The 27,919-nt window shown below is 51.8% G+C and overlaps 4 protein-coding genes across 4 annotated transcripts; 3 read left to right on the top strand and 1 right to left on the bottom strand.

Moving 5' to 3' along the window:
* Positions 1-1,031: 1,031 nt before the first annotated feature.
* Positions 1,032-11,403, top strand: NCLIV_013580 (hypothetical protein; the record flags this gene model as incomplete). The annotated part of the gene is made up of 11 exons (XM_003881549.1): positions 1,032-1,173; positions 1,683-1,835; positions 2,681-2,849; positions 3,193-3,416; positions 3,677-3,750; positions 4,407-4,749; positions 8,413-8,507; positions 8,958-9,170; positions 9,767-9,913; positions 10,573-10,732; positions 11,315-11,403. The coding sequence occupies 11 exons, from the start codon at positions 1,032-1,034 to the stop codon at positions 11,401-11,403; spliced, it is 1,809 nt and encodes a 602-aa protein (XP_003881598.1).
* Positions 11,404-13,352: 1,949 nt separating this feature from the next.
* Positions 13,353-15,851, top strand: NCLIV_013570 (conserved hypothetical protein; the record flags this gene model as incomplete). The annotated part of the gene is made up of 5 exons (XM_003881548.1): positions 13,353-13,534; positions 14,039-14,102; positions 14,527-14,603; positions 14,961-15,051; positions 15,768-15,851. The coding sequence occupies 5 exons, from the start codon at positions 13,353-13,355 to the stop codon at positions 15,849-15,851; spliced, it is 498 nt and encodes a 165-aa protein (XP_003881597.1).
* A 1,266-nt stretch (positions 15,852-17,117) lies between these two features.
* NCLIV_013560 (conserved hypothetical protein) lies at positions 17,118-19,727 on the bottom strand (the record flags this gene model as incomplete). The annotated part of the gene is made up of 1 exon (XM_003881547.1): positions 17,118-19,727. The coding sequence occupies one exon, from the start codon at positions 19,725-19,727 to the stop codon at positions 17,118-17,120; it is 2,610 nt and encodes an 869-aa protein (XP_003881596.1).
* A 3,987-nt stretch (positions 19,728-23,714) lies between these two features.
* On the top strand, positions 23,715-25,235 carry NCLIV_013550 (hypothetical protein; the record flags this gene model as incomplete). The annotated part of the gene is made up of 1 exon (XM_003881546.1): positions 23,715-25,235. The coding sequence occupies one exon, from the start codon at positions 23,715-23,717 to the stop codon at positions 25,233-25,235; it is 1,521 nt and encodes a 506-aa protein (XP_003881595.1).
* Between the last annotated feature and the right edge of the window lie 2,684 nt (positions 25,236-27,919).

Raw genomic sequence — 27,919 nt, 5'->3', positions numbered from 1 at the left:
GCGCACGGGCTGTATCACAGTTAGCCAGGTAATGGCATTCTTGTTGCAGGACTTGTCCGAATTCGTGAAATTCGTCAGCAGGATGTCTATGGGCTCGCGCCCTGGTGGCGGGCAAATTGGCCACAGCACGGCTAGATCATGTATTGTTATTATCACATTATAAGTAGATATTGTCTCTGTATAGAGGATCCGCGACCCAGAACTGTATCACTCAAATAGAATAAACAGTTGTAAGCAGGAATATAGACCGTCTTTACCCCACCGACCTAGTTCTGCCGGGACGTCCTTCTGGAGCTTGACACCCTTTGCAGATCTGCTGCCAGGGCCGGTGAAAAAGAGACGCTGCACGGACATCCTGTTTCTCTTCGTCTTCCTCGCGGGGATTGCTGCCTCAGTCTTTGTCACCATCGCCGCGTTTCACAAAGGTGCGGCCATGTAGTATGCATTCCGGAGGCTTCCAAACTGTTACAGGTTCTCCCTGCCGTGCGTTATTCCACAACCACACGGACCGTTCTTAGGGAACTCTGCTATGGCCTGCCTAGACCCAGCGCCACCGACTTTACAAAGATTTTGGAGTTCTGAACGCACAACGGTTGGTGTTCAGCTGCACGCCTCACCTTCAGAGCCTGTGAACTTAGCCATAAGCGTGTCATCCAGTGCAAATGGTAGACCTTGGCTTTCATAAGGAGACCCTCCATCTTGACTCGTGTTTATTAACCAGGCGCATGAAGGGAATTTTGCAAGAAAACGTTCAGGAATGTTCGAGACCAACACGCGTTTGCCCTGGGGTTCTACGGGGGAGCAACGTTTGACGTTCCGTTCTCCTGTTCACTTGATACCCTTCACACGATTCTCTCAACCGATAAGGTAGAACCGGGATGCCTGGCGCCATGTGACGTTGTGGGCTTCTCCCTCGGACACAGATGGCGTTCTGCAAAAGGTCTGTCCGTGAAAGAACTCTCTAGTCAGCATCCTGTGGGGCTCTTTTTGCGTGGGTACGCCTGCTGTCAGGTGATCCTGCCCGGCTGTTGATGGGTCGGGACTTCGATGGAGCTTTCTGCGGCTTGGCAGACTTTAAGACGACTGACCACCCAATGGTTGGATTCACACTCAACGTCAATCGCGTGCTTAACTCGACAAGCGCACGCGAGCTACTGGATTTGCCTTATACAGGTGCGCGTCAGCAGCAGGCAAGAGGAGGGACGCCTGTACGTGACCTTTCAAAGCGCATGCAGGCAATCCCTGACCCTCAAAACACCGGGGACTCGAATCTGCGTGGGCGTCGTATGCATGTACATATAAACCTATACACTATACACGCCTCGGTGAACACAAATATAAGCATGCAGATGTACTACGTATGTCGTTGTAACCAAAACACTTCTGTATGGAGACGCAAATCGATACACCCTGTAGGACGTTACCGTGCTTTAACCTGCATTTTGTAGCTCCGCATTTTGACGGATCTCCAGCAAACACCCCAGTGGTCCCAACATTCTGCCGCGGCCGTACATTTCTTACATGTAGATCTACATGAACGTCATCTCAGGTTGTGCGTTTTTTCGGAGGCTTCCCATAGGGGACGAGTGTCAGTTACTTGCTGTTGGAAGCTTCGCGTACGCATCACATTTCACCCACTCAGGTTTAACCCACCCGTCTCCTTTGCCTTGACTGCCCCGCAGCGCTTGCGAACATGACCATCTTCCGCGAGCCTAAGGACATAATGGCCTACCTGCAGCCGGTGTGCATCGCCTCCTGTTTTTCTGCCGACTCAACGGGGTCAGGCGGCGCAGAAAAGTTCGAGAGAACGCTTAAATACACGCACAACGGCAAAAGTAAGTCCGGCACGCGGAAGGCAGTACAGTTCACGGCATGTGGGTATCCTCTCTTGAAGAGAACAACTCCGTCTGCCAAATTGGTGTATTGGTCGCACGCGAAAGAGAGACGGACTGAGGCTCTTTTAAGCTCCTGCACACACTCACGGACGGAAAACACATCGGCCTGCGTTTCCGTCTCCGGCCATTGGTCCGAGAACTGAGACTGGTGTATTCTGTGTATGCCGCTGTTCGCCGCCCTCATTGAGTGCTTCCACTTTTTCTGCCTTTGTCCCGTTACCCTCAAGCAATCCAGCTGCCGGCGATGAGTTCATCCGACTGTCCGTACGCCGAGGAAATGTGCGTTCCCCCGCCATTTCCTACCTCCACCTGTACGTCATGCGTTATCTGGCGGCCGTGGACACGGCGCCTGCTCTCCATCCGCTTAGCTTCCTGGCTCCAACGTCGCTATGCCGACTGGCCTTGATCACACACACGTTTTCCGAAACTCGTAGAACCTAGCGGGGCACTGGAATCGTGGCAAAACCCGTCTGCGAGATATTTCACGCGTTGTCCTTTCATGTTCTAGCGGAACCCCGGAAGTTCGGACACACAGACGCATGGCAATGTTCGGAAGGTTTCGGTCACACAAATACAGCGACGTCAGCGACGAAACTGGCGTATGCAGTTCATGCGTCTGTGCTCAGCCTCGAGATTAACTACGGGATGTCGGCGGCTGCCTATCCGTTCCTTTGCTGGGCTGTTCGCCTCCCCAGGTTGTGACGGAAAGACCTCCCACTTGCACTCGACGGCGCGCCCGTTCCACCGCTAGCTGTTTCCGCTTCTCCCCTTTTCCTCGCGTTCAGTGTTGGGAAGATTCTGTGTCCCCGCCGTCGAGGGACTGGACCATACTTTCCTGCCCTACAGCGAATACATTCCCGAGCGACTCCTCCGGGGTTGGCAGCAAGCGGCCGAGGAGCTGAGCATCTCCTGGCCTGCAATCGCCGCCTGCGCGGTCGTTGCTTGTGTTGTGGGGTAAGGTAGACGAGAAAACAGGACTCCTCTTCGCTGGCCGCGCGTGCGCGGGCGCGAAAATCTAAACGTGTTCTCGTCTGAGAGAGTGCATCTCGAGATCGCAGTTGTCCCCCGAGGTGGGCCAGATGAGTTCTTCTGCTTCCTTTTCACCACGTGGATCTCTGTACACCCTCTACAACACCACGGAACGCGATGTGTCGCTCTTCGCCGGGTCGGGAGAGGGTCTAATCCGACACACTGTGTTTGGTTCCATGCGAAAAAGCCTTGGGTTCGTCGGGGCACAGCCACAATCTCTTGCATTCCACCTCGGTTCCGCCTGATTCTTGATCTCCTCGTTTCTCAGCTTTCTCTGGCTCGTTGCACTGCGCCTCCTAGGGGGTGCGCTGGTCTACGTCGCCATCACTCTGTTTCTCGCCGCCTTCTTCGTCACCGGCGGCGTCGGCATGTGGTTTGTCCACGCCCGAGCGGTCCCCGCCGAGACCGTGCGTCCTGGGGTAGACCCTCAAGGGACTGTGATGGCTTCGTTTTGGATTGAAGTCGCCCGGTACTCCAGCTACACGCTCTTAGGTGCGTCAACTGCCCTATGATATTGCGGCAAGCACAAGTGATCGAACATGGGATCCGCCCAAAAGACGGATGCAACTTTGAACTTTGAAAACTCTGTGTGTTGGCTCAACGGCACGCCCCTGTGAGGGACGACGAAGTTAGGATTTCGGCTGTCAGCATTTTTCTGCTGGGGCGGAGTTCCCTCGAACGCCTGGAGCTGCGGGTGACGCCCAGCGCTCGTGTACACTGCAGTCGATGCCTCCGTGCTCCTTTCGTTCTAGGCCTTGGCGGCGTTTTTGCCGTCCTCCTGGTCTTCCTCTCCCAGTGCATTCGCGAAGCCGTTGCCGTCACAAAGGTGAGGCTGCGTTCGAAGCGCGACGCGAGAGAACTACTGCTTGAATTCCTCGACTCCGCAGGGCGGTTGCAGCGCCTTCCTCGATCACGCAACCGCGTGGTGTCGCCCACCGACACTGAAGGCGGTAAAAGGGGACCTGGGTGGAAAAAAGGCGCCGATCTTCTCCAGCACAAGGAGAGATGTCGCCCACGCGCCGCTGGTACAACGGAACAGCAACGCGTCAAGAGAGCGACCGATTTCCCGACGCACAAAACAGACTTTTTCGCGTGAAGAAACAGCCTCACCAGTAACCGCAGGGTGCCGTCGCGTGAGCAGATTGGTGATGTGAGGTCCGAGGTCTTCTAACGGGGTTCCTGCCGTCTTTTATGGCGAGCGTCGCTTTTGGCGTTGAGCAAGGGTTTTCCGCGTTTTAAAGAATCTCTCGGGAGACACTGGAAACAGTTGAGAACGCGCTGCAAAGACCCAACGATGGCCATTCAGAGCGCCCTGCACAAAAGCGAGGAGGCGCATCGTGCCACGCGATGAGAGTCACCTTAGCAGCTAGTGTGTGTCTCTCGACATGGTGCAGAGTCCGTTTCTGCAAAGACGGGGTTTTCCCGGAGTTTCGTTTCGCTGCACGTCTCTCCGCTTTCTCTGCTGTGGTCTCGTTGCGCCAGGTCGCCGCGATGTTTCTTCACCATAAACCGACCGCCGTCGCAGTTCCCGTGATTACCGTCTCACTGCAGGCTGCCTATTTCTGCATTGCAGTCTACACGGCTGCGTGCTTGGTAACTGCCGTCGACGTTTTCCCCGATAAGGTGAACGCGATTATTGGAGGTGTCCAGCCCTCGCGCTCCCTCGTTCACCGCGCAAATCAGTCGATTCAGCCGCCTCCTCGGCCCTTTGACAGCCTGTTGCCGTTGTCGCGCTCTTCGCTGGACGCCTCGAGCTCCGCGCCCGTCGCGCTCACTCAGCCTGACCCTCTCTCCTCGCCGTCTACCACGCACTTGACAAACACAGGTATGCTTTTTCCCGGAGAAAGCAGCCGCTCGTCGTTGCTGTCGACGGACTCAATCCGCTCGCCTGGACGACACGCGAGGCCTACGGCGACTTCACCGGTGATCAATCCCTCGGAAAAGACCCGCTTTCCTCCATGGGGTCTATCACCAAGCGTCGGGGCTCCGCCGGTTTCTGCCTCAACCGGATCCGCCCAACCTTCTCTTTCCCCTTCTCGCCGCTCCCCCGTTCCTCTCTCAGTCTCCTTTCCTCCCTCTGTCTCCTTTCCTCCCTCTGTCTCCTTTCCTCCCTCTGTCTCCTTTCCTCCCTCTGTCTCCTTTCCTCCCTCTGTCACCTCTCCTCACTCTGTTCTTTCGCCACCGTCTCGAAGATCCGGCGGTTTTGCCGGGGGGGAAGACCTCGAAGACCGGCGGAACCCATCACCGTGCAGCCCGCATGGAACAGCGCGCCTGTCTCCGTGGGGGCGCACGCCAACGAGCGGTGAGGCGGCCGCAATTCCCTCTCGGCCTCGCCTGAGCGCACCTGACCCGCCGTCTGAGCAGCTATGGGCGTCTCGGCCGTTCTCTGGAGAGACTGAAGCTCGCCACAGAGACGCAGGAGGCCATCCCAGTCGCCAGAGTGAGCGGGGTAGAAATCTCCGAGGGACACGGAAACCTTTCCCGGAGCCACGACGCCTGCTGACGAGAGAACTTGTGGAACGAGACTCCGTGATCGCCGCTGAACTCGCCGCCATGGGAGACCGCACGGCCGACGCGCCCCGCCACGCACCGCGGGGATCGATGGCAAAACAAGACGCCGAGATTGAAGGAAACCTCGCGCCTCGAGATTTGTGGGTAAGACACTTGCGAGACGGACACAAGCGACGCTCTCAGAAGAAGTGGAATGCAAGCTATGCACAACACAGGAAAAACCTGGCAGGCCACATACAGGGCGAGGAACGGAACACACCCAAGAACCGCATACCACCCTCTCACCATATACATATATATATATATATATGCGCATGGGGGTAAGCATGTAAGGGTACAAGTGTCAATATATATATATATATATATATATATGCATATATATGCATATATATGCATATATAGGGTTGTATGTATGTAGATGTAGGTAGGAGCGTGCGTGTAGTATTTACTTGGATGATGCGGAGAGACCGATGGTGTGAGGCGATGACGTTGGGGCAGACCCTCCAAAATTGCGAAGCCTACAAAGTGAAGATTTTCTGGAAGCATCTGCGTAGAAAAAGGGGCAAATGCTGTGACTGTTGGTGGAGCGAATAAGTGTTGGGTGCGTGAGAGACGCTAGAGTGTCTGTAGAAAATCTGGATGCCGTATGCGACGGTGTCGTTTCGAAATCGCCTCTCTGCAACTCTCGCCCTCGACGCAAAACGGCGTTTTCTCTTGAGCAGCCGCCCTACTTATATATATATATATAAACATATATATATGAACATGTATGTATCTATCTGTGCAACTTTACGAATGTACGTGGGGCCAAATATGCACATACCAAAAAACACATTCCGCGTTCGATGTATATGGATTTCTCTAGGTTCGAGTGTACGTTCGTGTGCGTGCGCCACGCTTCGGTGCCTCTTTGTCTACCTCTGCAAACGCTGGTTTCCGGTGTTTTCGGCTTCGCTCGGCCCCGCCGTTGCTTTTAGGATCGCGTGAGCATCACAGAGTCTCTGTTGGATCCTAGAAAGCCTTCGATCCTGGAGGCGGCTTCCCTTTATTACTCCAGCAGCGAAGCGATCGTGGACGCTCAGGGTGCAATTCTGGAGGAGACGAAACGCGTGCAAATGAGTGGAACAGTCACAAATCTTCTCTGGTTCGTTCTCACAAAGGGGGGCGTCTCGGCGCTCAGCGTTTGCCTCATCCCATGCTCCATTTTGCGGTTGGAGGCGGCAAACGCGAGAGTTCCGTCCGTCGCCGCAGAGCAGAAATCCTAGGTTCTTCTTCATGCCGTGTCTGTACAGCCTGAGAGAGACACCTGGTCGCCATAGTAGTCGGTCGAAACCGACCCACCGCGACGGCGACAGGCGCAGAGTTTTACCCTGCACGTTTTAGATTGAGAGCTCGTCATCTCTTGATTCCCTTCTTGCTTGTTCCCGCCGCGAAAAGCGACACTTTACCACTGCTGAAAGCGAAGCGGAAAACGCACAAAAAGACAAGGCAGAACTCCCGTCGTGGCAACATGCGCTAGACTCCGTGTCAAAATTGCGCCCCACCGAGATAGTGTAGAAGTGTTTTCTGAAAACGGAAGACAGAGGGGTGAACAGGAGGCTCATACAGTTGAGGAAAGAGAAAGTATCGCCGAGGAGAGGGAGACTCAGCGCGGGCAAGCGAAACGCACAGTGGGAGTAACTCGCCGAAAAACCCCATGGCGTCTCTCACGAGATCCTGTAGAAACGTTCTTCGCTCTCTCGGCTGATCCTTCCGATCCGTTTCGACTGTTCTCGACGCACCTGTTCGTGAGAGGACTCCTGCTTTGTGATTCGCAGAGGCTTGGTGTACGAGTGGGCGTCAGAAAGCCTTCCCAGTGTGCGTGTTCTGTGTACCACAGGTACCATCTGTTCATTTTCCTCTGGATTTACTGCTTCCTTCTCGCTTGCAACCAGGTACTTTCACCGACAGACACGTTGCAGGTGTTGTCTACGCGAATGTGGTGTGTCACGAGTTTTACTGTCTCACACGCATATATCTCCGTAAAAAAACGTGGAAAAAAGATTTCTCCCCTGAAGCAAGACAGTAACAAGAAACATACACTCGGAAAGGCGTGTTTCCATTCTTCGCAGTTGGGAAGGGGATAAGTGTCTTGCCCCGTTCGCGTCGAAGAACACAGATACCCAACGAGAAAAAGAGAAAAGTACGAAAAGACTTTCACACGTGAATCTATAGCCGGTAACGACCCTTCTGAACTTGCAGCTTTCTTTTTCAATGCACATCCATACACTACACATGCATCCAGCTAGGTATATGGATATGTCTAGGTGTACGCAAACATCCGTAATTTATTGTACCGATACATGACGCACGGATGGGAACGAGGGAGAGAAACGTGAAAGAGACGCACACGCTTGGTTCTTCCGTCTAACGGGTTTGTGTCTTCAAAAGACTGGAAACGGAGCGGCAGAATCGCTTGGTGCAAATACCGGCCGTTCGTGGAAGTAGGGACGACCAGGACACGTTCAGACACAGAGGCGACGAATACACGTTTCCGGTGTATCTCCTGCATGGGTGTCCTCCTTTTTCTCTGCTTGGTGGCTCGCCTTCTGTCCTTCCCTGATCTCTGCGATAACGGAAAGCTAGTGCTGGCCGGCGCCGTTTGCAGGTGGTATTTTACCCCTGAAGACAGTAGAGGAAAAAAGGAATCCCGAGGTGCGTGGGGTAAAGCGCAGGCAGAGCTGTGGTGTATGCGGCACCAGCACACATGCTTAAAGGACGAAGCATAGAAACAAAGCATAGAGAACAAGACCTCCGCACCAAGGCAGTTTGATTGTCGCTTTCTTTAGGGTTACTCTTTCAATACACTTGCAGAGCGAGTATTTATAGACCAATCCTGCACGTCGAGACGTCCGTTAGACTCGCGCGGTCTCCGCACACCGGTGAGAGCACCGGCATCCTTTCTACACTCTCGTTGCTGTATCGCGTGTGTGTGTAGGCGTTGTTGTCAAGTCTCTCGGTGTCGCAATAAAGTACCATTTGGGATCTCTCGCCTTTGGCTCTTTCATTCTCTCGGTCATCAAACTGTTCAAGGTGAACCTCTCTGCATGCGAAAGACAGGGATTAAAAACGGACACCTTCAGCAGGCGGTACCTCCTACGCCCGCAGACACCTTCAAAAACCTCTGCCCCAATATTCATCAACCGACAAAATACCTTCCTTAAAAACCGCAACCCTGTTGTGCACATCGCAGTCCCTTCCCAAATATATATATATATATATATATAAATAGATAGATATAAATGTCGTTTCACCCATCTGAGGACATGTATTATATATATACATATATGTTTGCATAGATGTTAGGATAGAGAGACCTCTTGGATTCCGACGGGGGACACAAGAGTAGGTTTTGGAGTCGCGTGTTTTCCGCCGTGCGCGAGTCTCGCTTGATGCTTTTCTAATTCCACGCTGAACGGTTGGAAACGTTTTTCAGGTTTTCCTTTGCCAACTTGCTTCGAGCGTCTCCCTCTGTGCTCGCAGTGGTTTCTCCGCTACCTAGCGGCTCAGCATCGCCACATCAAGAAGGGAGGATCGGCTGCGTGCGTTCGCTGTTCGCCGTGTGGAGTTGGAAAGCTTCTCTCCACGGTCGGCGCATGCAATACCGTCTGGGCTGCACTCATCGGCATTCTCCGCTACCTCGTCAAATGCTTCGAAAAATGCATTGAGTTCCTCGATCGCCAAGCCTACATTCAGGTGAACAGATCGAAAAGAACTCTTGCCTCCGACTCGCCCCTCTCCATACAGGCATAAACACACATACATCTACACACATTTACATATTATATACATACGTCTACATATATACATATCTGCATACATCTACCTCTATCCACATCTACTGATACACCTGAAACACGATATAGATATCTCTCTATATATACACGCACGTACCCGTTTTGCTTTTTTATGAATGCCGTCAGCAGAATGTAAACCTTGAAAAGCAGCAGATGTGCATGCGGCTTCGATGTATATGTGCTGATAGAGAATTTGTGTATCTGTAACTGACTGTTTATCTCTTGCTTTGTTGGCCTGTGTAGGTGCCGGTCTCTCGACCGATTTGCATTGTTATCTATATCTTAAAGGACCATGTGAACTATCTGAGTCTTCACATTTTCCTTTCAAATGCCCCTGTGTCCACGCCTGTCCCCGCACCACCCTGCGCCTCGTTCTTCCCGGGACCCGCGCTTTGTTGTCATTCCTGTTCTTCCGTGCTAAGCATGTTGCGTTTCGCCCGTCTAGAGATCTACCTCCTGTTTTCGTCTTTGCATGCACGCTTCCGTGTTTTCCAGATTGCGTTAACGGGAAAGAATTTCTGTCATTCGGCCTGGATCGCGTTCAAAGTCGTGATGGAGCATCCGATTAGAATCGGCTTGGCCGTCTTCCTCGGAAAAGCGCTCTCCTTCCTTGGCACAGTCGTAGTTGCTGCATCTGCGACGGTGAGATAGAAACGAAAAACTTGCCTCACTGCCGCCGTCCACAAGAGGCATGCTACAGCCAAAGACAAGACTTTCCTAGGTGTCTGAATCTCTACGACCGCGCGGAGGTGCGATTGCCGAGACGTGCTTTCCGACCCGTATCTCTCTGCCTTTTGCCCTGCCTCTCGAAGCCTGTTTCTATCCAAATCTGCGCCGACCTATGCCTCCATATCCTCCTGTATGCAGGCGTCTACATGGATCTATGCCACTCTCTCTGTAACTCTTTCTATACCGCCCTGCCTGCGTCCAAATCGATATATCTCTGCGGACGTCTCTGTGTATGCCATTTGGTACCTACATCTGCATCTGTCTGTAACGCGAACTCTGCACTGCAGCTGTGAGGCCTGCATCACGCCAGCTTGTATATAAACAGCGAGTTTGTGGTCCCAAAGACAAAATCTGCCTCTCCGTCTGGGCCTGGTTTCTCTCTGTGAGGCAGCCGTTTTTTCTGCGGTTGTGCCGTCCTGTGCCGTTGGGGAAAAGTGGTAACTGCAGGCAATCCTAGCGCCCCTCGCCCAGTGTCTGTACAGTCGGCGAGCAGGAGACAGCAGCCCTTCCTGCTGTAAAAGGAGCGGCTTCGAGTTTCCCTTTTCTTTTTGCGTTTCGCGTCTTGCATGCAGGCAGCGGGATTCTTCCTGGCGCAATTCATGTACAGCGAGAAGCTCTCCTCTTTCGTGTACACAACCCTTGTGTGCGCCGTTTGCAACCTGGCGATTGCCTCGGTTTTCCACGAGGTATATCGAATGGCGGTCGCCACCACGATTCAGTGCTACTTTGCAGGTGAGGAAACACTTTCACGCGAGAGCGCGAAGCAGCAAACAGAGACTGAACATTCGACAAACAGGAAACTGGAACGACACACGTAGCCGCACTCTTTTCCACCGCTCGCCAGATGCACACCCCAACAGCGAAACCAAACAAACGGAAAGAGGTGCGACTTTTGCTGCGGTAAACTATTTCCTTCCCCTAGATCTGACGCACAAAGAATGCCCCGTCGACACCTAAACACTATAGTAGATAAAACGGTCTAGATGTATGTGCAAATGCTCATATTGATGTACAGATTCGCGCATATAGAAATGCATGCTCTTACGTGTAACTGCATATATATATATATATATATATATATATATATATATATTTATAAGCATTTGTGCATACATGCGTATTTGTATTCATACATACATATTGCAACTCACGCTCATTTATATGCTCAGTCACCTGTGTGTGTATTTGGGCTTTCGCGGAGTGGAGCGGTCTGTGAAAAGTGACAAGGAAGACTGGTAGCGGCGGAACGCAAACAGAGTCGAGGCGACATTCTGGACAAAATTTCCAGAGTTTGCCTTCCGTGCTTCTCTGCAGATCGACGCCTCAGCGTCAAAACTGGGCAGCCGCCGATCTTCACCCCCGAGCCGCTTCGAAAGTTCCTCCATGGGCACGGACAGGAATAAAAGTCAGTGACTTTAAATTATCTTTCTTTCTGTCTCTGTAAATATATATATATATATATATATATCTACAACAGCAAATGTGTAAGTACTTGTATGTACAGGCATAATTGCATACCTCTCCGTTGATGGATAGACGTATCTATATACAACAGCCTCTCCATACACGTCTGAATATAATTTATCTCCATATATTTGCGTAGATACTCATGTATTCGTCGTATTTTTATTTTTGTCTGCATTCTCGACATGGGTATGTTTTCGTCTTTCGGTCAACATCTTTGTGATTTTCGTGTAAGTCCTGTTTTCTCGTAAAGCGTAATTGAGACACCGGGCTGCGAGGCTCGAATTTGGTGTGCCGTGACATCTCGGCGGTCTCTAGTTTTTGATGTTGCTTCCCTCGTGTAGAGGCGTTCTGTTCGTCTCCGCTGTTCATCAGCCTCTCTGCGGCACAACTGCTGTGCTCTTCCTAACCTGGCCTCGCCTCTCTCTGAGGGGAGACTCCACCAACCCTGTCTTGCACCTTTTTGTACCTGTTTTGTTCCGTCTCTCAATCTCCCTCTAGAGCTGTTTCTCAATTCCTGTCTCATTCGCCACTTAACTGCCCCGAGACCGGTGTATCTCCGGCAGCAGAGGCTTTCGACAAGTTTTTCCCCCTCTCCCTCGGAAACTCGGTCCGCGTTTTCAGCTACACCCTCTCGGCTGCATCTACACCTGTCGGCTGCTCGTCCTCGAACGGGCACTTCACATACAAAATCCCGGTCTCGTGGTTCTCGAGAGTCTTTCACGGTTGTCGTCCGAAGGCGTTTCTACCCTTACCCGCCGTTTTGTCTGTTAAGCGGCTGCTTGGTGAGATTCGCTTGCTTCCATTCGAAGCGTTTCCACCTGTTTCCGGGAAAACGTCTGTGTGGCAGTCTTCTAGACGCGGAAGAAACAAGTTCGCAATTCATCCTTCGCTGTGGAATGAGCAAAATCACACGCAAAGTCCTGCGGCGCGACCGAAACGGCTGTGCGCATGCAACGGGAGCTGTCTGCGGAAAACGGGGGAAACAGCGGCTGATGTTCTCGCCTGCGTGAAGTGGCGTTCTCGCGAGGACTGTGCATAGCAAACAGCGGAAGCGAACGCGCGGTTGCCGAGAGAAATGGGAAGGAAATCAGCCGTCTCTGGCTTTGCAGCCATTCGGCGAGTCTCGATTCGCGGGGTGTACGTACACCCGTATACACGCGAGTGAGCCCGGAAGGGGGTGGATGTACACCTGTTCACCGAACACATCTTCGCGGTGGAGCGAACCTCGAAGGAAGCATTCTCTCTCTTTTCCCCTTTTCTCGTTTCTCGGTTCTAGCAAAGATGACCTGAGCTGGCTTTGAGCGGAAAGCCGTCTTGCCGACTTCCGTCTTCGCTCTAGTGCTCTTTTTTTTAGATCGCTGCTTCTGCCTCGGCGGGCGTTGCCTTTTCGAAGGTGTCTCACTCTGCGGTCGCAGAAAAATCGACGCGTCCATCGTTATGCTTCTTTTTGTCTTCTCCAACTGTGTCGATGTGTGGACGCCTGTATGCTTACCACGACGTGTATAAAACGTGCACAGGAGAGCGTGTGTAAATCAGCGCGTTTGTGGATCTACACTGTGCACACAACGCGACGATGAAACGTCGCACATACGCATGTAACCTTGACCCCCTTCCAGTTACGAGGTCCTCTTCTGTGGCACTCGCTTGTTTCACAGAGGGTCTCTTGTTCATCTCGCGTTTCTCTCTTTGTTCTGATAAATATATAACTATATAGTTATCTTCTCGGTTTCTTGTCTCTAGTTCTTCGTCTCCTCCTCGACGGAACTTCACGAAGTGCCGTCGATCCCTCTCCACTTCTCTTCTTTCTCTCGTTCCTTTTCTCTTCGTCTGTCAGTTGTCTCTCTTTTGTCTTTTCTTCCGTTCGTCGCTTTCCTTCTCTGAGAGAATGGCGGCGCATACATCTGCAGCCGACCAGATCCCCGTGTGCTCGGTGAACGCTGGTCCCAGGAGCCCCGAGTGGAAAGAGCGGCTGAAGGAGGAATACATGGCGCTGATTGCCTACATCTCCCAGAGCAAAAGCAGCGACAGGGAGTGGTTCAAAATCGAATCAAATCCCGAGGGGACAGAGTACGTCTGCCAGACCGGGAATGGGCCCTCCCGAATCCACCATGCTGCGCTGGAACTTTGTTCGTCGAAACACAGACGCGATCAATTGCGTGTGTGCCTGTCTGTGGGGTCTGGGGTTGTTGAAAAACGTAGATTCGACTTAGCAAGACATACAGATCATGAGAAAGAAGGTAGAGACCTGCGCGGTCCCGGGTTTCTTCCCGTCTCCGGAGCTCGGGTTATGCCAAAGCAAAAGAACGACGCAGAAAGAGAGAGATGAGCCGCCCACACCCTAAGAAAGGGACGAGAGAGAGAGAGAGCGGGAAAAGAAGCGATGGAGACAGAGAGCCAAGACAACCGGAAAACTGTAAAGTGGTGCATGGCCTGTCGATGTGAGCAGCATAGATGGAGTCGCCCGCGCTGGCGGCCTCTGTCGTGGACGACGTCGCAGAGCCAAGCTCGAACAGAAAACGAGGCCTTTGGGAAAGGATTGATCCCTCTGTTTGCTCAATTTCTCCTCTTCAGGTGGAAAGGCCGCTGCTGGTACATCCACGAAATGGTCAAGTACGAGTTTCAGCTTCTCTTCGATGTGAGACTTGGATTCTTTCTCCTGTCTCGCGCTTTCCTCTCGTGCCTCTTGCGCCAGACCGGGGACAGCTGATCTTGTTTTCTTTATCGGCCGCTCTCCTCAGACCGACACTTTTTCTTCCATCTTGCTTCTTCTTTCTCCTTTTAGTTCCCTTCTCTTCTTCCCGTCTTTCCTTCTCTTCCTTTTCTTCTTTCTTTTCTCCGTTCCCGTCGTCCTTTCCCTTTCTGTTCAAACATCGTTTGCTTCTGCTACTCTTTCTGGATGGGCTATAAGTATTATGCGTAAAGGGTACGCTCTCGCTCGCCACAGGCTGCGTCATTTCTACCCCGTCTTTGCCGCTCTTTCGCCGGGGCGTTTGTTCCTGTAGCCGCCTTTTTCCCTTTTTGCGCATGCGTCTTTGGACTGCGTTGCTGTCGCTTCGCAGATCCCACCGACGTATCCGCTGACGCCCATTGAGCTGCGACTCCCCGAGCTGGACGGGAAAACCAGCAAAATGTACAGGTGCGAGGTGGCGACAGAGGGGCGAGGAGAGAGGAGAAAAGAGAGAAATCAGCAAGGAGAAAAGAAAAAAGCGAGAAAAAAGAGGGAAAAAAGAGGGAAAGGAAGGACACCGGAGGAGAAGAGCAGAGAGAGGGGAGGTCAGGGACGAGGCGACGGAGAGACGCCGGAGAGGATGTAGAGCACGAGAAGGAAATCTGGGCTGGGAGAGGGTGTCTTTCTTCTGAGTCGTTTGAAAAAAGGAGAAAAAACCTTTTGTCCCAAGTCTCACGTCTCTCTGCGCTCCTCTTTCTTCGCTTCCTTCACATCGTCGCTCTTACGCGCGTTAACGGGTGAAACCGTTTTCCCTCTTTTCCGCAGGGGCGGACGAATCTGCTTGGATGTCCATTTCGCGCCTCTCTGGCAGAAAAACGCGCCGAAATACGGCATCGCGCATGCCCTCGCTTTGGGGGTAAGTTCACGGCGAAAATTTCACTCCGCTTTCCGCTGCGTAGACGCTCCTGACTCTCTTTGATCTCTCACAGACACATCCCACGCCACTTCCTCTCAGGGAACAACCATGTGTGAATCGACAACTTTCAGATCCACACGCATATATATATATATATATATATATATATATTGTATGCATATAGGTGTATATGCTCATAGGTGCTCACATTTCTATTCCTGTTCGTGTATGCACCGACATGCACTAGATGTAATTTCAAAGCGTATTTCCTTCCTCTTCCAATATAAATGAATATATATATATATATATGTATATATGGGTATGTAGGTATTCTTGAATGTGCCTTGTTTTGTCCACGAATTGCTGTGCCGATATAAAACGCATCCGCATATATCTGACTACATGTATATATGTGCATATATATATATATATATATATATGCATTTGCGTGCGCGTTGAAATGTGCAGCTGGGCCCGTGGTTGGCTGCAGAAGTTCCTTACCTCGTTGATGAGGGGACGATCGTGGGCGCGTAAATTCAAAGGCGAAAGACTCGCGCCTTGCAGCTCGAAAGACAGCCGAAAAAACAACATTCCCCGAGAGCGCGTCTCGTGGAGCGAACGGGGGTGGCGACGAAGCTCGAGGAAGAGAAGACCGAGACAGAGTCAGTTGGGGGACTTGCGACCTCCCAAGAATTTGTGTCCACGTGTCCCCTCAGAGAGGTTTGTGCATGGCCCGAAACCCTGAACGTCGCCGGTCGCCGTTGTGGGTGTCTTCCCAACCATCTTCCCCCGTTTTGTGACAACCTGGCCCCGACTTTGAAAGGCGCTCCCTCTTTCTCCGCCACAGACAACTGCTCGGTCCGCTCCATCGTGCCGCGCTCGAGGTCAGCCAGCACAGCCTCGTTCTCTCTGGCGAAGCCGAAACGCTTAGCTCGACAGACACCTCAGCAGCCACTGTCCTCTGCGTGAACCCCGCGCGGATGGTGGCGAAGAAAAAGCGTCGCACTCAGAAACAAATATGAAAAAAAGACGAAACACTCCCTCACTCTTCCTTCACAGATTGCTCTTACACATATGTCTATATCCCTACGTTACGTATTTAAATACATACACATCTATATTGTCCTATCTGCCAATATACATCTACCTTTCTGTACGCCTATATCTATCAACGTCTATCTACTTCTTTCTATCCATATCTACACCTTTCTGTAGTAATCTATCTGTATATATATATATATATATATAAATATATACACGTACCAGTATGGTATATAGTAACTAGAAGATAGTGCACAGTTCTTCCTCCTTCGTTTCCTTTTCCCTCACTAAAAACACCTTCCGCCCCAGACCCTTTTTCTCTTTAAACATGTAGTTATGTGTTTAGTTCCAAAGTATAACTCTGCTCCTAGATATCGGGCTGTGTGCAATTTGTAGCCACAAAGCGTGGCAGAGAGAGACCTAAAGATGAGGGCCAGAGGGAGACGCAGCGAAAAAGTGAGGGGAGGGGAAAATGGTGCGGGTTGCGACATCTCTCTGGTATAGAGTCAGCGGCTGTAGGCCGCGGGCCTCAGTTCCTTGTTTCCGGTTCCCGTGGCACTTTTATATATAGGAAAGCGAAGCAGAGGACACCGACACTTCGCTGCCTAGACACCGGAAAACAAACAGGAACGACTTTCCCCACAAAAACTCCAAAAAACCCTTAGAAAAAACGCGCAGCTAGAAGGAAGCATTCGAAACGCAGGGATATCCCTGAGCTCTAGAGCAAAAACACACATCCGTACACCGACACAAACACACGTACACATCTACACATATGCGTCTCTTCACAGCCACCACACATCGCGTACCTGTATTTATACACATACATACATCCATACATAAACGTACATATGTAGACATATATATATATATATCTATATATCTACATGCATGTAAGCATATATATATATATATACATATATACATATATATATTGACACAAAAAAAGAAGCCTGGCTTCTTCTTCATCCGTCGCGGGGGGGGGGGGGGCGGGGAACTCTAAGGTGAAAGAGTCCCTCAATGCGTCAGCCGACAGGGAAAGCATCAAACGACGGAGCAGATGAGACACATCGATGCGGCGAAAAATATCGCCCTCCACACCATGACAGACAAGGCACGACAAACAACTGCATGCATTTGTCCTTTGAAACACCTTTTTTCCCCGATGCATGTGAAGGGACGAACGTCAGCCGCGAAGCCTCGTGTTCTTGCTCTTGGAAGAAAGATCGCGCAGGAAGGAGGGGCGAAGGTCGGAGAGAAGAAGAGAAAGGAAGAGGCCGTGCCTTCCCAATGTGTTTCTGTTGAGGAGGGAAGACCAAACTCGACGTAGAAGGCGGCAGCGAAGCAGCGGCGTCTTCCTCGTAGAAAGAAGGGGGACAGCTTGCATAGTGCTCCGTCCCGTAGAGAGCGATGGAAGGGATGACTGGGTAAACACTTGAGAAAAACGCACGTGACGAAATCGTTCCTTGCTCGTCAGGATACGACGCAATAGGAGGCAGGGACGGGTGGGCTTCTCCGGTGTCAAGAGGAGTTGGACAGGGGTAAGTTGAAAACGAAAGACCGCGCCCGTGATGGGCTTCGTTCTCAATGTGACGCTGGAGAGACACCGGGGCGACAACCAAAGCGGGCTGCCTGAAACGGTCCTGTGCAGAAGGACCCAGAGATGGCGGGGACAGGGCGTTTTCCACAAGTTTAGGAGGAGGAGGGACACCGGAGCTCGGTCTTCGCTCTTCGGTCGCGGACCTCGACGAAGAACCAAAGCAAAAAGGCGAACGGAAAGCGTCTTGCTTGGCAAAACACGGCGGAGGCGGAGGCGGCTGAACGACCGACTCCTTCTCTCCAGGGCTTGGCAACGACGGGGGAGGGGGAAGCACGGCGCTTTTTCTTCCCAGACTCGAAGCAACAACGTGCGAACCAGGAGGGTAGGCAGCCGAAGATCCCACACAGGCGTCAAAGGCACAAGACCCAAACGGCGCAGAAGATGCTGTGTGACGCGAGACAGCACGGGGAAAACGAGAAGGAGGCGAAGGAGAAGATCCATATTTTTGTTCGGATCGCCGGCCGAGCATCGACGCAGGATCGTCCGGTGCACCGCTGACAACAGAGAGCGAGGCGAACGCCTCCCTCAAGGGTGTCGAGAACGCAACACTGACCGATGACGATGAGGAGCAAGACGAAGAAGAGGCGCAGGAAAAGGCGGAAGGAAACGACGAGAAACCCGCCCCCACTTGAGAGGATAAAGACGCACACCCTGCCGCCCGTTGAAGGTACACCGAACCAAGAGCCGGGGGAAAGTCGCCAAGCAGAGACAAGCCCAAGCGATCCTCCGCGGGAGACCATCCTTTCCTTCTTTTTCCCCTGTTTAACGCAGCTTTCTGTTGCCTGGCATTTCGGATGGTTCCATCTGCTTTCTTGTCCCAGTCCTTCTGCGAGGATCCACGCCCTTCGTGATCACTCCAGGGATCCCCCCACGCGTCGCTCAGCCACACGTTTCCCTCTTTTCGGGATTCCCTCGGCGAAACTGCGGCGTCTTCGGAAAGGGAAACGCGACCTTCTCCGCCCTTGGAAGTGCTGCACGCGTCGTCGGACTGGCTGCTGAGCTCCTCGCCAGAATCGTCGTCCGACAGAGGATCCCATCCACCGGTGGCCAGAAACGCCGCCGCAGAGAGAAGCGCAGGATTCCGACGGAACGGATCCACGGAACAGGAAGCGCCTGAAGAAGACGAACCCGAAGCAGCTGAAGAAGAAGGCGCGGAAGAAACAGCAGCCACAGGCAAAGGGGAAGAAGACGAAGAAGTTGACGAGGCGGCAACGGATGTAGGCAACGGGCGGGAGGAAGGCGAACCGCGTCGACGAGACATTATGAGAGGGGGTTTTCGGCCTGAGGTTCGCAGATCACTCTTTCCAGTCCCCGGCCGCTCTTTTTCTTTCGAATGCGCGCGCTTGCTCCTGGCGCTAGGAAGACGATTCTCCGCGTCGTGGCGATGCGCAGGTATTCCTGTTCTTCGCTCGATGGCCACAAGCGCCGCCGGCGAAAGAAGACCGAGTCCACAAGACAAAGACGATGCGCAGGACGAAGAAGAGGGAAGAGAACGCGAGTAAGGGGAGACAGGAAGTGGAAGCAACGCCGCAGAACGGCACGGCGTCTCGGGTGTCCTCGATGCAGAGAACTGAACCATCTCACAGCTTTTGCCGGCTGTCTGTATCCGCTCGTCTGCCTCTCTGCTTCGTGGTGCGGGCTTCCTTGCTGGCACTTCCTGGCTCGGTGGAATCGAACTGTGGTCGTCTTTTGAGACGTGCGTCCTATCATTCTTTCCAACCTCAGACTTGCGCGCGTTTTTTGCCAGCTTCTCATCGTCTCTCTTCTTTCGGCCTCTCCTCGGTGCTTCGCCGTCCTCCTCGCCTTGTGTAGGCGATCCTTTTTGCTTGCCGTCCCCTTTTTGTCGCCGCTCTTCGTCTAGCTTCCCTCCTTTCCGCAGGCTCTTGCTCGCTTCCTCGGATCCTCGTGCTTGTTCTTTGGCTTCGCCCGTCTTTTTCGCCTTCTCCCGTTCTCGAGAAAGACCAGAGTGGTCGTGCTCTTTGCCCTTTAACATCGCACGTTGAGCCGGTGCAGGTGGCGAGCCTCGCGAAGGCATAATGACTCTAGTGCCGCACGAGCTGATGAAGCCGAAGCGATTATAACTCTGCAAACAGAACAAGACACGTAGCACGCAAGAATCGTTAAATTGTGTTCAACGCGAGATTGAGAAGCCTTGTGAAATGACAAAGAATAGCGATCAAGTATCAGGTCACCCAGAGGGCTATCATCGACCAGCAAATGTAGTAAAAAATGATTCCAAACACTAACCGACGCAGAGTTGTACAGTTCATACGTGCCCGTACTTTGCGTGACACCTATACAATAAAGGCATAGAGATAGCTTACCGGTTCGGAAACAGGAAGGCGACGCCACGAAGAGGAAATTAAGATGGCAACCGGGAGAGAGCTGAGTACAATCGAGCACGCATCACGCCATCTGCAATCGATTCAGCCGCGAATCTACAGGCTTTTTACGTTGGTCTTACCGTGGAAGGATTGGGATTCTGGTTCCACTTCGACTCTCCAGAGGGCATCAAGGCAGCACAGCTTGAAACCAATTGCGGCAAGACGGGGGGAGGAACGGGATGAAACCCCCCCAGAAAGACAGGATTGTCAATTAACAGAACCGAGACAGCGGGACACTGTTCGCAGGGGCTCCGCCCGTCGTCCCATACTCTGACGAGGGAAAAGTGAATGAAGAAAGCGAACACTCTCTCGATAAGATGCAAGTCCTAGAAACGAGTATCAGCTGTTTTGCATCGCTGGTTGCGTTGCAACTGTTAACAGGAACACCAAATTAGATCACATACACCCGACACAACGATCATTCCGTGGTTGCGTGCCAAACGTTTCGCGCAAGGGAGTTTTACTCCTCCGCGCAGTCATTCCGATAACTTTAGAGGAAACCAACAATTTGAAAAGAAAATGACTCCAGTCCGGTCTCGACGCCTTGCTGCTCAGACACTGTGACACAATCGAGCATGCCGGGAATGAGCCGCATGAGCCGCCGACTGGCTTTTTTTCCGAAGCTCCGTTTTCTGAGAAAAACAGCGAAACACGGTACGCCTGAGCATTTTCATTCTTCCCCTCTTTCCGCGGTTTCTCGATGAGTTCCCTTACCCACGCTGAATGCCCATCTCATCTTCTGTCCAGAGGGCATCGATCCGAAATCGCTCGGCGCACACCTCAAGCGCTCCGGGATCCTTCTCTGGAACACACAGGGGCACAAATTATTAGGTGTCATCCCGCTGGCTCCTTTGACGTGCTTTCGCGGATTAAAGGCAAATGAGTGCTCGAGAGTGCTTTAGTAAGAGGTTCCATCCCCCCAAAGGTCGTTCGTGAAACCAACAGCGGGGAGGCATACCTCCAACAATCATGTGGTATGTTCATCTTGTGGGTTTTCATAAAGGAAAAGGGCTTACCACATATAGAACGGGTGTTTCGGATTTATTGACATGTTGCTCTTATGAATATGGGGACGGTTTCCGCGTAAGTCGCTCGGACAAGATCGCTGGCTCTACAAGAGTCAACAGGGAGAAAACTTTACAGTCCTCGAACACACGGTTGAAGGATCGACGCCTCCGGTGCCGAGCGACAGTGCTGTTGGACGGCCCGATCATTCTGAGCACACCGCCCAGATGCAAGTTGTGGACAGCAAAGAGCGAGGCGGGCGTGCCTGGGTAGCCTGCAGCTCTTTTCCCGTTCGCCATGTGTTTCACCCGTTAGCTGAATTGCACTCGGACACACACGAAACAACAGTTGCAACAACGGAACACAGACAGCCGGCAAGGTAGTATGTCATACAGAAGCCTTTGATGCAGGGAAGCGTGGTCAACATATAGAAGCTCACATGTGGGCAACCATTTTAACGTTCTGTTAAGGTCTTTCGAGGTCAAGAGGTTTCTGGGATGTGCAGCTTGCTGTGGCGGCGCGACCACAACTCACTCGAAAATCCCCTCTTCCGATTTGCATGTTCTTGCATATAAATATGCGCAGCAATCCTAGGTCCCCAGTGGGCTAACTGGATACAAGGAACTTGATAATCATTACTAGATTTATATCAACGACAAGGATATCATGCTTTTAGATCGGTTGGTACATAATGCCAAACCACAGAAGGATTTCCACGTTTGAGGTGAAGATCAATGACTGCCTGTGTCGAAAAAAACGTGGAAACTGGGCTCTGCATGGGTGAAGCTGGTGGGTTTCCAGCCTCGCCTTTCTCCCACGCAATTCACACTGTGTTTCGTGTTGCCCTCGTAGTGAGATCAACACTCTGGTAACACATGCAGCCGCCACCATCCCCCCAAGCTCTGCCTCTTTTTCTGACACATCTGTTCGCTCTGTGCCTGTCATTATCGACAGGTTTTCATCTCGCCCTCCTCCAGATCACAAAAACGGCAGCGTGGAGCTCCCACTGTTTAAACAGATACAACTTCCAATCAACCTATTGGAGCGTATTTCCAGGGTGGTCGTGAGAGGATTTGTATCGACACAGGAGGTGGAGATGCCACTTGGATTCCACATGCGGAATGACAACCGAAAATACGATATCAGCTTTCATGCCAAGCACCACGTGGAACTCGTGTGGAACACAAAAAGTTGGTTCGTGACCAGACTGATCCCCTTGTTCGTCGTCGAGACGGGGAAATCTCAAAACCGTACTGCTCTTCGCTGTGCGAATCGTGCTGCTCTGGTAGGGGACACCGCAAACATGACCGTTCAAGATTCTCGCGTCGACTGTTGTGCGGATACTCTCTTTCATGGGCAATGGCCTATCGGGGTATTTACTACAACCCATATTACCTGGGCAGTTGCTACACTATACTGCCACGTAAGCCGTCGACACCCGTAGCCTTAGGGCACTCTAGCAATATCTACTGCTGATGTACAACAAACACTCTCCTTCTTCTGCTGAAAGAGTTCTGTTGAACCCTCCTGTGCACATTTCACCCAGTTTCAGTACGTGGGCCATATTGGCGGCAAGCGCTCCAAGAACGTGACGACGTTTTTCTTTCCCTTTTGCTGCGGTTTCATGGTACACTGGTTGATGCATAGGCCACGCCGGAAACGTCGCCCCCAATCTCCCGGCTTGACCGCTCCACCGGATACTTTTTGTCTTGACATCGTCAGCGGGTACGTTTTCTTCCGAAGAACATGCAAGAGTAGGCGCTTGCCGATGTCAAGAGATGTTGGCAGCAGGATCGACGGCGGAACATTGTGAGTACCGCGAAAACCGACTTCTCTCGGTAGCCGTCCGTTCGTTTCTGCCGATCGCCACGAAGTCTTCGCTGTTGTCCTTTCCCAAACTCTTCACCATCTGAAAGGCAGAATGCGAAACCTGAAGTTTGAGTTGATTCTGCTTTTCCCTTCCCAGCCTTCCGTTTCGCGGAATCCGAACACTGCACCCTTTCCGTTCCTTGCCTTTTTCCTCTTCTGGATATCGTCGAGCCAGTGACCGATCGACGTGCTCGCTGAGTGCCAGCGGGTGCATGCGGATGCAGACACATTAGATGTGTCTGTTTGCGTCCCTTGACATGTCATCCTTATGCTTGCCCGTTGCATTTCCTTTTTCCTTTTGCCTGACGTCGAATGTTTTTGCATCGAGCGAAATACAGCGCGACGCCGTCAACAGGCGGGTCTCCGTGGGCAAAAAACCAACATTTTTGCAAGTCATTCCGCCTCCATGAACGTATAAAGGGACCTCTCCACTTTGCCTGACGGGGGGGCTGACACGCTGCGGAATCCCGTAGCTTACTTTTTCGACTTTTTTCAAAGCGCGACGTTCCCCTTACATTTCCGTGCGGGCACAATCTTTAGAGAGGGTGGCGTTGCCTCTGAGCAGTGTACGGAGTGTCTGTACACCTCGGGACGATACCCAAATACGCTTTCACGCGACGCAAAACCGCTTGTGACTCCCCGCGGTTTTCCCAAAGCTGAACGGCAGCTGGCCGCTACCCTTTTCTCCGTACTCCTCCTGATCTGGAAGCAACCAATCTGTTTCGTACAAGCCGAAACAGGGCGTTTCTTTCCGTTGCGGCAGAATGGCCGCTTTCTGCGTTCGAGGCTCTTTGGCGTCCACCCGAGGCGCTGCCACCCTTCTCTCTGTCGCTTCAGCTTCCCGTCGTTTCCTATCTCGAGCTTCTCACTCTCGACTCGCTGCCTTACTTGCCTCGTCGGCCTCGGAGGACTGCCAGTCTTCCGACTTTCTGTCGTCGGGTTTGCCGCTCTGTCGTCCTGTCTCTCAGAGACGGAGGCGGGAAGAGGGAGGGGGGGAGTGTGCAGGCCACGAAGCGGCGTGCAGCGCAAGATTGACCGACGAAGGCAGGAACCTTTTTAGGCACAGGACTCCGTCTTCCAGTCGACGCAGGAGAGGGTGGAGCGCCGTTCCGTCGTGTCTCCCGTCCTCTTCATCGTCTTTTGCGTCTTTTTCCCCTCTGTTGTCCTTCGGTTCATCTTCTCGGCCGTCTCCCCTGCTATCTTTCTCGTGCTGTCTGTGTTCCGCCTTGGGAAGGAAGAAAGCGGTTGCTGTGGACCCGGCGACTGGACCTCTGTGCGGTTCGGCACAATCGCCGGGAGTATGTACAGTTCGCTTCTCTTCAGGGCTGTCGCCAATGGCGAGGAGGGCTTTTCTTGTCGCGGGAAACGTGGCGGTTTCGTCTTTCGTCGACTCAGAGGCGAAGCGCTTCTTGGCCACTTTGTCGGTCACCCCTCTCAGCAGGTCCTTTTCGTTCCGTTCGAAAGCATCTGTGGACCAGAGACCGCGCGACGCACAAACGCGTTCCGAAGGGGAGGGAAAGGCGACGAGACACGTCGCCCATTTCGCGCAAGTGTTTTCGCCAACCCACGCGCACGCGCTTCCGGGTTTGGCTTCGCTCGCAGCTGGCTCTTCCTTGTCTCCGACTCCTCCCTCTTCTCTCCCGTCACGAGAGGAAGCCCGCCCAGACACTGCAGACTCGCGTGCCGGTGAAGAGCGAAAAAACTCCGACCCTTCGCCTGCTCTAGAGACCCCTACCCAGACATATCCAGCAGAAGGAACGCGTGAGAGTGTCTCAGGCCCTCGTGCGCGACGAAGACCGGCCACAGGACGAGGGAAGGCTCTCCCGCTCTTGACCGTCACCGCCGCAGCTTCGAAGCGGATAAGAGACATTGTAGACGAATACAACGAACGCCTTGAGGCGTCTGCCGCCCATACAAGAGGAGAAAGAGAAGCAGAAGAAAGAGAAGATGGAGAAGAAAGAGAAGATGGAGACGGCAGATGTCTAGAGACAGCGGAAGGGCCACGCGCCATTGGCATTCGAATCGGACTGGAAAAGCGAGGATGCAGCGGACTATCCTACACCGTGGATGTCGCGACGCAAACGGTTGATTCTCGGAAACAGACCTGGGGAGCAGATGAGGTGATCGAGACGGCGGGCGGCAAGCTTGTGGTGGCGAGCGACGCTGTCATGTTCCTCGTTGGGACAGAAGTGGACTATGTCGACACCGAAATCGAGAGAAAATTCGTCTTCAAAAACCCAAATGAAAAACAATCCTGTGGATGCGGAAAGAGTTTCATGGCCTAGAACGCGCTGCAGCCGTCTCTCCACAAAAGGGCCACAGAACTCCCGTATATATATATATATATATATATATATATGTACATACATACATATATACATACATATATACATACATATATACATACATACATGCATACATACATACATATGGCGCCCGTGTATACACGTCGCCGTGCGCCTACCTGTTTGTGTGCCTCTCTCTCTGTACTTCATTTTTTGTATATGCATATATATACATACTCGTGTATATGTATAGATGTGGAAAGGGGAAACGTATGCCAAGGGTGACATGCATAGTTGTAGGGAATGCACGTTAATATTTTTTTTGTAGCTGTGACAACAAATCCTCTAGATTTGAGCATGTATGGCCCATATTCACACGCGTATACACACATCTGTAGACAGGCGGCAGAGAGGTGGGCGCTGGGTATTTGCATCCGTACAGATACGCAAATCTGTGTATGCTCACTTATATATATATATATATATATATATATGTATCACTGAATTTTTTCTGTTCCTCGCAATTTCTTTTCTTCTTCTCTGACACTTTTCATTGTTTTCGTTCGACCTTCGTGAACAGCGTGTGCCGCAGGGTGTGTCGCCTCTCGTGTCGCTGTGTTGAAAGGCGCAATTTTAAAAAGCGAACTGGAGGCATTCGTCTTTTATTCTCCGTAGGACTGAGGACTGTCAAGCGGGCTTAGAAAAAGCGCCGTGTTTTCTGGGGGATCTCTGAGCCTCAAGCGGCTACCGCGTTCTTCTCGGTCTCCGTTTCTCCACGTTGTCTATGCAGAAGTCAGCCTGCCTAGCGGCGTGCAAATGCAATCACCTCTCACGCGCAGATACGTTATTGTATTTTCATAACGTACATCTGTCTACATAGATATATACATATAAATATCTATTTATGTGCATCTCTCTACAGATGCACCTATATCTATGCATATATATACATGCATATCAGTGGATGTCTGTGTAGGAAGAAAGAGATTTCCGTCAAGGAGTTACATATTAGATGATCTTTGTTCCCATGGCGGTAATAAGTTAATATTAAAACCTGCGTTACGGGGGAAATATGAGGCTTCGAAGCGCCTAACACCTTGAACGCGGCGTTTTTTCGGCTGTAGAAAGGCAATCAGGCGTCTTGATCCGTCGTTGCCTGTTCTGTTCTTTGCGGAGCGGTGAAGAACGGATGCATGCACAGAGGTTGCGCAACTGTCCACAAAAAACGCGTCTAAACACGTTTATCTGTGCCGCCAGCCTTCCACGCTCCGTCCGAACAGTTTGTCCTCTCAAATCCATCTGCTTGCTCGAGTGACTTCTATCCAATATGTTTTCATCTTTGTGCCTCCCTCTTCGTCTAGATTTTTTCGTACCCCTTCTAAATCTATACCTCTCTGTAACCAGTATCCCCCTTCAACCCTCCATTGTCCGGCGTTTTTAGAGAGTAAGAGATTTAGCGTAGAGGAAGGAGGATAGTTTTAAAAAGGACAGAGCGCCACGAGCCAGGTTAAGTCAACGAAGAGACGCGTTTTTGGTAACTTGGAACGGAAGAAAGCGATAAGGAGGCACGAATAGCAAAACAGGCTTTTTCGTGTGAAAAGTGAGGCACAGGAGCAGAGCGAGTCGTGAAATGTTTTTTCTCGTTTGCAGAATCCCAGACACAGTGGAAACTCGAGACTGACAAACAAAGGGTACACTCGAAGACGAACTGTGTCTGTATGTGCGCATCTCCGCACTGTGCTTTTTACAGACTTGTAACTTTGCAACAGGCCCATACACATGCAGACATGCAGGTATAAATAGCTCCACATAGATCTATGAATGTGCATCTACAAATGCGTGTAACTGTCTGCAGATACTCGTGTACACATCTACGCATGCATATACATCTTCGGTTATACATGTACGTATATATATATATATATATATATATATATGTACATGTATCCATGTATATTGTTGTAGAACCTGATAACGGACTAAGACTGCGTCGGTTGCGCCTCAAAAGTAAGCATGCGCTTATGGGTTTCCTGGATCTCTTCGAGTTCTTTCATGAGCGTGAAAGGCGTGGTGAACTCTCCTGGCAAGACGGCCGACGCCAGAGCAGCAAAAAAAAAACGCGCTTTCGCTCTTGGCCAACTTGTGATAGCCAACCGAACTCAGACAGAAGCCACCGGGAGTGCATGAGAGAAAGAAAGAGATAAAGATGATGAGGAAGAGGGAAAGACAGAGGGAAAGACAGATACAGAGGGAGAGAAAGGTAGAGATGAGAGAGAGTGAAATATGTAGGGGGAAGGAGAGATGCAGAGAGGGGAAGAGATGGAGGAAATGAGGGGGAAAGTATAGCGGGAGAGAGGAAGAGTGGGAGAGAGACATTGAAAAGACACACATTCAGAGTGAGGCGGAGAGTGGTAATGAGAAAGAGAGGAAGACAAAGACCCAAAACAAAGACAGGAAAGAAGAGCGATGCTGGGGGGCTGTTTTTGTCACTGCCTTCGCTGCGGGGCCGCATCAGCCAGCGGTTCTCCAACGCACACACACTGTGTGTGTTGTCTCGGCAGCAAGGGATGTGGAAAATGAGTATTTTCTCCAGTAATCGTTTCCCTTTCTTCTCCCTGAAGCGTCAACAGCCTGTCCTCGCGGGTTTTCAAAAATCCTAGCACACACAGAGTTTTGACTCGGCG

This window comes from Neospora caninum, chromosome V (assembly GCF_000208865.1).
Source record: "Neospora caninum Liverpool complete genome, chromosome V".
NCBI classification, from domain to species: Eukaryota; Apicomplexa; class Conoidasida; order Eucoccidiorida; family Sarcocystidae; genus Neospora; species Neospora caninum.
This window is presented reverse-complemented; position numbering and strand designations above follow the sequence as displayed.